The following is a 7692-nucleotide window of genomic DNA, read 5'->3' on the forward strand; positions in this document are numbered from 1 at the left end:
CAGTCTATTATTACTTGGTATCACCTTGCCTTCCTCTTCATTAGAATGCTCTATACCTCCTCCGTTTATTCCCTCTATTATTGTTCTGATGTTGTTGTCATTTACTGATTAACTGCTCTGATTCTCTGTTGTATTTCTTTTCGTTTTGGATAATCCTTGAGAATTCATTTCCTAGACTGGCATCGGGCTTGTACGATCCTGAGTCCTAGATTCTGCCTGTGAGCTGAAGCTGTTTGTTCTCAGATCGAAGAACTCCCTTTAATAATTCTTGTAAGTTTGGTTTGGTTTTTACATTTTCTCTTATTTTCTGTTTATCTGGAAATGTCCTAATTTCACCATCATATCTGAACAAGAGTTTTGCAGAATATATTATTCTTGGCTGGCAATTTGTTTTTTTCAAAGTTTTATATATGTCATCCCATTGCCTTCTTGCCTGCATGGTTTCTGCCAAATAATCTGAGCTTAGTCTTACTGTTTCTCCTCTGTATGTGACTTCTTGTTTTTCACGAGCTGCTCTCATGATTCTTTGTCTTTGGTTTTGGCAAGTGTGGTTATGATATGCCTTGGTGATTTTCTTTTGGTGTCTATCCTATATGGGGTTCTTTGAACTTCTTGGATGACCATATCCTCATCTTTCATTATATTGGGGAAGTTTTCTGTCAGCAGTTCTTCAATGATCCTCTCTGTGTTTTTTGTTTTCTCCCCCTGTTCTGGAACTCCAGTCAGTCGCAATGTTTTGCTTTTGATTGTATCCCATATAATTCTCAGGGTCTCTTCATTTTTCTTTGTTCTTTTTTCTGAGTTTTCCTCAAATGGAGTTGTATACAAGTGTTTTTCATCAATTCCACTGATTGTCTTCCACTGTTTCAAATCTGCTCCTCATCCCTTCTATGACACCTTCCATTTTTGATACCTTGTTGTTTATCTTTTTGATTTCTAACTGTTGTTTCTGTATAATTTCTAGTTGTGAATTTATTTTGGCATTTTTTTTCTGCATTATTTTCCTGAAGTCTTTGAAGTTTTTGTCTCTATTTTCCATGAATTTGTCTATTTTTCCTCATTTTTGTCTGCTTTTTGCTTCAGCTCTTGGAGAATTCTGAGTATTAGAGATTTGAATTCCCTATCAGGTAGTTCTAGTGCCTTTTCTTCCACTGGAAAGTCATCTGGTGTTTTATTTTGGATGACTACTGCAACCATCCTGTCCTGTTTTTTGTAAATGTTTTGATATTGTCTGCTGTCTTCCAGGCACTCAGTAGTTATTTTTCTCGTTTACTGATTGTAGATTTATTTGTTTTGTCCTTTTTTTTTAATTTGTCTATGTCTGAGCAGGCGGGCTGTGTGTTCTTTGTCATTTGTTTGTCTGTGGGCACGATACTTTTCACCTCCTTCTCCAATTGGTAGCGTCAGTCACTCAGATATGGTATAGCAGGGCAGGTCTAGCTGAAGAAGAGTTACTGGGACGGGTTGTTTGTGGCACTTACTACAGCCACCAGGGCGGGTTAGTAATCAGTGCAGGGTAGGTTCCAATAGGCCATGACTGTGCTGCTTTGTGGTGTGATGTTAAGTTCATGGCCCATGTAGGCAGGATGTAGGGGGGAGATTGTTATGTGTGGAGCTCAGATGGATATTGGAGAGAAGAGAGAGGAACAGGAGCCAAAAACATACAAACAAACAAAAAAGAATGCTAGGGGAGCTTGTCATTGAAGTGGAGAGATGAGAGACTATTAAACAGAGAAAAACATAAAGGGGAAGAAGAAGAAAAAGAAAAGAAAAGAATGAATAAATAAAAACCGGAAAGGGAAAAGAACAGCAAAGTTCCCAGGGATCCCACTGGCGCAGCTATGAGGTCTGGGGAAGTTGTTCTCTGGTGTTGCAGTACAGCCTGGCTAGAAGGCCTAGAGGTATTTAGCGCCAGGTATTCAGGGGACAGAAAGAGAAGGAAGGTATAGAGAGACAAGAAAGTGAGTAATGAAGAAAGAAAAAAAGGGAAAAAGAGGGAAAAGAAAACAAAACAAATTTAAAAAAATTAAAACAAGGAAAGCCCCCCCAAAAAAACAGAAAGAAAAAAAAAACCTACGAAAAAAGAAATGCCCTCCGGGATCCCTCTGCGCGTCTGCGAAAGCCGAGGGGGAGGGTTCCACTGTGCAGTACCGCCCTGCCATAACAGGTTCCCAACTCAAGAAAAGGAAAAGAAAATGAACAAACAATTCAAAACAAACAAACAAATAGAAGCTCTGGGTTCCCAACAGCCCACCAGCAGGGCAGCCCAGACCGGGAAGCAGTTCCACACTCGAACAGAGCTCCGCAGCTCCTCAGGAAGAAGCAAAGATGGCATGTGGAGCCAGGTATTTGAGTGAAAGGAGGGGGAGGTGGTAACAGGTAAGGGAGAAATCAAAAGAAGTGGAAAAAAAGCAACAACAAATGGCACTCAGAGAGCCAGCCAGTGCAGGTGGGTGGAATCCCAGTGGCCAGTGCTTCCCGGACAAGAGACTGCGGCTGTGGGAAGCAGAGGAGTCCGAGTGGGGCTGAAGAAGGGTGGGGGGTGGGGAAGCGTATATCACAAATTACCAGAGCTCTGCAGCCCCTCAGGAAGAAGCAAAGATGTTGCACGAACCAGGTATTTGAACGAAAGGAGGGGGAGGTTGTGAGAGGTAAGGAAGAAATCAAAAGAAGCGGAAAAAGAGGAACACCAGCAGCCAACAAATGGCTCTCAGAGAGCCGGCCAGTGTTGGTGGGTGGAATCCAAGCAGCTGGTGCTTCCCGGACAAGAGACTGTGGCTGTGGTAAGCAGAGGAGTCCCAGTGGGGGTGAAGAAGGGTGGGGGATGGGAAAGAGTATATCACAAATTACCAGTTGTTCTGTCTCCAGCTGAAGCTCTGGGAAGCTGCTTTCTCATACCCCCCTATTGGCTGTCTTTGATAGGAGTCCAAGATGGCAGATCCACGCTGCGTTAGCTGATAGGGGACCTCTGCATGAATCTCTACTCGCTCTCCGTTCTCTGTCAGTTTTCTCACTCCATTGGTGCTAGGCTCAGTTCTTCATTTCTTCATTTGATATTTTAGGGTTTCAGGATCCCTGTCTTGTCTGTTTGGCTTAGTTTTTCGGATCTTTGCTCTGGAGGGACAGCGTGGTACTTCCGCCTAGAGCTCCATTTTGCTGGAAGTCTTGAAAAAGCAGGTTATTATACCATCATGATTTTATTATTATCTAATACAATGAACCAGAAAACTATATTTTCAATGAGCACAAAGAACTAGTTGAATACAAGATTAGAAATGGAATAATAAAAAAGATGTGGAAATGGAGCTGAAGTGGAAAAGGCATATTTATCTACAAAGTTTGCCTCAATACTTCAAATTATTCTCTAGTTGCGGATAAGTTGTCTCTTCTTCAGCAATTGTGAACAAACCTAAAGATCATACTTTTTTCTTCTTACCAGGTTCTCTTCATTTTTATAATGGCATGAGTAGCATTTTTTAATCAGCGTACAATCTCTGAACATCAACCATGTAATAGGCAACATAGATTCAAAGTTGAATAAGATCCAGTCCCAGTGACCAAGGAGATTACTTCCGAGAGGGTGAATCATAAACTTCTTATCTTTCTCAATTTTGTTCAGACATCCATGACCCAGGAATGCTCTCTCTGCAGTTATTTGATCAATGTCGGTCTCACATGTATGGCGAGTAGCTCCCTGGAGCAGTGACTGTGTCCACCCTTACACATCTAGTGTCCAGCACAGCATCTGACACAAGAAGACCCTCCATAAATATTTTTAAGTGAATGAATTTGAGCACTCCTTCTTACTAATTTCATGAAAAAGAGGGATTTGCAATGGCTTTCTCAGGTTTTCAAGGTCTTTTTTAAATCATAAGAACTTATATCACCAAACAACCTGGGAGGCAGGTGGCACAGTGGTTAATGAGCATGAGTTCCAGTGAGGCCCCTTGGCTTTAAGTTCTGGTCCTACTACTTATAACAGCGTGAGTGTTAGGCCAGTAGTCTTAACCTCTGTATAAGTCCCTGGCTGGTACAAACTGTTGTTACATTCCTCTGCTATCAGAAAGGTTGGAGGTGTGAATCCACCCAGAGATGCCTCAGAAGAAAGGTATGGATATCCATTTCCATTAAAAAAAAAAAAAAATCAGCCACTGAAAACACTATGGAGCATAGTTCTATTCTGGCACACACAGGGCTATCAAGATTCGGGGTCAAATCCACAGCAACAGGTTTATTGATTTTATGGTCAGTTTCCTTATCTGTAAAATCAATTACCCTTGATTCTTAGGAGGATATAATGAGACTATACATGTAAAGTTTGACCTGCATTGTTCAATAAGGTAGCTGCCATGAGCCCCATGTGGCTATGTTCTTGTTGTTCAGTGCCATCAAGTAGGTTCCGATTCATAGTGACCCTACCTACAACAAAACAAAATCCTGCCTCGTCCTGTGCCATCCCCATGATCCTTGTTATAATTGAGCTCACTGTTGCTGCCATTGTTAACCTCATCTTGTTGAGGGTCTTCCTCTTTTTCGCTGACCATCTAACAAGCATGACATCCTTCTACAGGGACTAGTCCTTCTTGAGATCATGTCCAAACTATGTAAGAGAAAATCTCACCATCCTCACTTCTAATGATCATTCTGGCTGTAGTTCTTCCAAGGAAGATTTGTAGATTCTTTTGGCAGCCCATAGTACATTCAATATTGCTCGCCAACACCATAATTCAAAGGCATTGATTCATCTTGAGTCTTCCTTATTTGTTGTCCAGCTTTCACATGCATATGAGGCGATTGAAAACACCATGGCTTGAGTCAGGCAGACCTTAGTTCTTCAAGTAACATCTTTGCTTTTTAACACTTTAAGAGATCTTTTACAGCAGATTTGCCCAATGCAATACATCCTTTGATTTATTGACTGCTGCTTCCGTAGGTGTTGACTGTGGATACAAGTCGACCCTCAACTCATGGCGACCCAATACACAATAGAATTAATTGCTTCCTGGTGCTGGGCCATTCCCGTGACTGGTTACAGATCAAACTATTGTGACTCATAGGGTTTTCATTGGCTTATGTCAAGAAATAGATCACCAGAGCTTTCTTCCTAGTTTACCTTAGTTTGGAAGCTCAACTGAAACTATTCAGCATCATAACACACACAAACCTCCAATGACAGACAGATGGTGGCTGTACATGATGTGTATTGTCCTGGAATCCAATCTGGTTCTCCCATATTGAAGGCAATAATTCAACTACTGAATCAAGGTAGGCTTCTTAATTTATTATTACATGCTGACATATTTCATACTATTTGTAGGCTGTAACTGTTCACAATGGTTACCTTTAATGAAGATAGCAGGCAAATCTTTGCTGATATCCTTTGTGATTCCCAGAATGTGCCAAGGGTCAAAGGAACCACTGGAAAAGATGATTTTGCTTCCTCTCACATTGAAGCCACGGTAGTACAAGTTGGTGGACATAACACCCATGTTCAGTGAATCGAGATTAAACTTAGGGCCAAAGAAATCTGAACATTGCTGAACATAATAACTGCAAAGAAAATGACACAAAGTTTTAGGTGCTGGAGAGTAGGATTGAGGAGTGTAAGAAAGAAATTTACAGAAAGAGTGTGTTTTTTTTTGGTTTTTCAGTTGTTTTGTTTTCCCCTGAGTTCTGAGTTTCTTACAATTGCTAAAGGGATTTCTTCAGTTTAAGCAGGAAAATTTTCTCTCTCTCTCTTTGTCTCTGTCTATCTATCCTAGTTCAGCTTCTCCTTCTATGAGGTCTTCTAATAGGAAAGCACAGAAGAATGCGGCCAGCAAAGTAATTGTCTATAGTACCCTTGGCCAATTGAGGAGGAGGCTATAGACACCACCTGCTGCTGTTTTCTGGACTCCACCTAGGGCTTCAGGACAAGAAAGCAGAAAATTATTTTCTTTGCCTTCCCACCAAGTCCACACTTGAACATGGACTAGTAATCACTGTGGAAGGAAGAAAACTCAGTGCATAGCCTGCCTGCCTGTTAAGAAGGAAGAGAGTATAGAGGCAGTGAGAGTGAAAGCTGCCTCTAATGCAGAGTTCATACTTTTTTTCCCCGAAGTTTATACTTTTTTCATGATTTTACCTACCCTACAAGATATTTTTTACCTATTATATTATCTATGCATTTTCATGTACAAGATATCTACACACAGACATACTTAGATACAGATAAAGAATGCTCCTCCTGCAATTTTAACTATAAAATTGACTTTAAAGTTCTTCATATTTATTAGCTTATATTTCTAGTGGACAAATCTAGAGATCAGAAACAATATCTTGCTCTACAAACACAGTCAATATGAACAAAGGCTTATAAACTAATAAGAGAAAATTTGACTAAGGGTCACCTGTCTTGCTTCATACAACCAGCAAATCTTGGCTGACATAAAATTCAAAACAGATGGAGAAATTGCCTTCTTTATCTACAACTTTGCTGTCACCCATCTTCCTTAATTGTATTTTTCAATAACAGACAAAGTACCTTCTTGGTGAAAGCGTGTTAAATAAAATGACCCTGTAATGCCAACCAGTGAGAATGAGGCTGCTAGTTTATTTATTATCATTCATTCTGTAAAACCTATAGAGTGTATTCTGGCAGCTACTAATTATCTTAGATTCGGAAAACTGATATTGGATTCTACATATCGCATTGGAATATTATCAATTTCTCAAACTTCCATCCAGGAGATTTCTCCCTTAAGTTTTCACCAATCTGATCAATTTGAGTATGGAAAATAAACAAACCAACAAAAAACTTACTATCACGGTTTCTAGTGGCAAACAGAAGTCTAAGCAGAGAGTTTACCTGAGAGGCAGTCCATTGAAGGGCTGGTCCTTTGAATCCGTGGTCTTAAAGAAACCAAATTCAGTGCAACACTGATAGAACCATTGCCTGCCTAGGAAGCAAAAGGTCAATTGACTTAATCAGAAATGATATTTTTGTCAAAGACCAAATAAAAAGCTTAAACAAATTCAGTACTCTAATTTGCATGATACTTGTGAACTTCTAAAATAAATTTGACCTCATTATTATTAATATTATTTTTAGTCATGTCCAGCATTAGCACACCAAGACCTCAAATATGTCTGGTGAGAAGGAGATTCTAGTGAGGTCCTCAGATGCTCCTAAAGTAATCCTATCTCATTCCCTCAGGACCATCTCTGTGAGCACCCCAGTTCCGTCCTCCTATCTGTCCTCTAGTTCCAGCCTCTGGTGGGAACACACTCCATTCTCTCTGCATCTGCCTCTAGTTAACTCCTCCTCAGAATGTCCCAGACCCTTCTCCATGAAGTTTCATGAAGGAGGGATGTACACTTGATGGCCCTGTCCCTCAACATCTCCACATCTTCAGACATGCTGTGACTGCAAATTCTCCCCAAGAGGTTACCAATATTGGTAGGATGAAATAAATCAGTCAATCAAATTGTGGATAATAACTTAGAAGTTCAGTTCATCTAAAGTCTAGCAGCTATGCCAAAAATTCACTTGTCTTTGAGTAATTAGTTAAACATTTTAAGAACTGTTCATACAGAAAATAGCTTGAAGTTGGAGGTATATTGGATGTCAAACAGACTAATGGGAGAGAGGGTCCCTAGGAGGTGCTAACAATTCTTGCTCAACTACTAACCTAAAGATTGGCAATTTGAACC

General features: G+C 40.3%; 1 protein-coding gene across 1 annotated transcript in view; it reads right to left on the reverse strand.

Moving 5' to 3' along the window:
* LOC105756748 (thymus-specific serine protease-like) overlaps positions 1–6934 on the reverse strand; it is an 11447-nt gene extending 4513 nt beyond the window's left edge. The window contains exons 1-2 of the mRNA XM_023740117.1: positions 6848–6934; positions 5342–5550 (exon numbers count right to left, since the gene is read on the reverse strand). Of these exons, the coding sequence (XP_023595885.1) occupies positions 5342–5489 (148 nt within the window). The 5' untranslated portion in view covers positions 5490–5550; positions 6848–6934. The remainder of the gene's footprint in view (positions 1–5341; positions 5551–6847) is intronic.
* Positions 6935–7692: the final 758 nt, after the last annotated feature.

Source organism: Trichechus manatus, unplaced genomic scaffold, assembly GCF_000243295.1.
Source record: "Trichechus manatus latirostris isolate Lorelei unplaced genomic scaffold, TriManLat1.0 scaffold00147, whole genome shotgun sequence".
In the NCBI taxonomy this organism is placed as follows: Eukaryota; Metazoa; Chordata; class Mammalia; order Sirenia; family Trichechidae; genus Trichechus; species Trichechus manatus.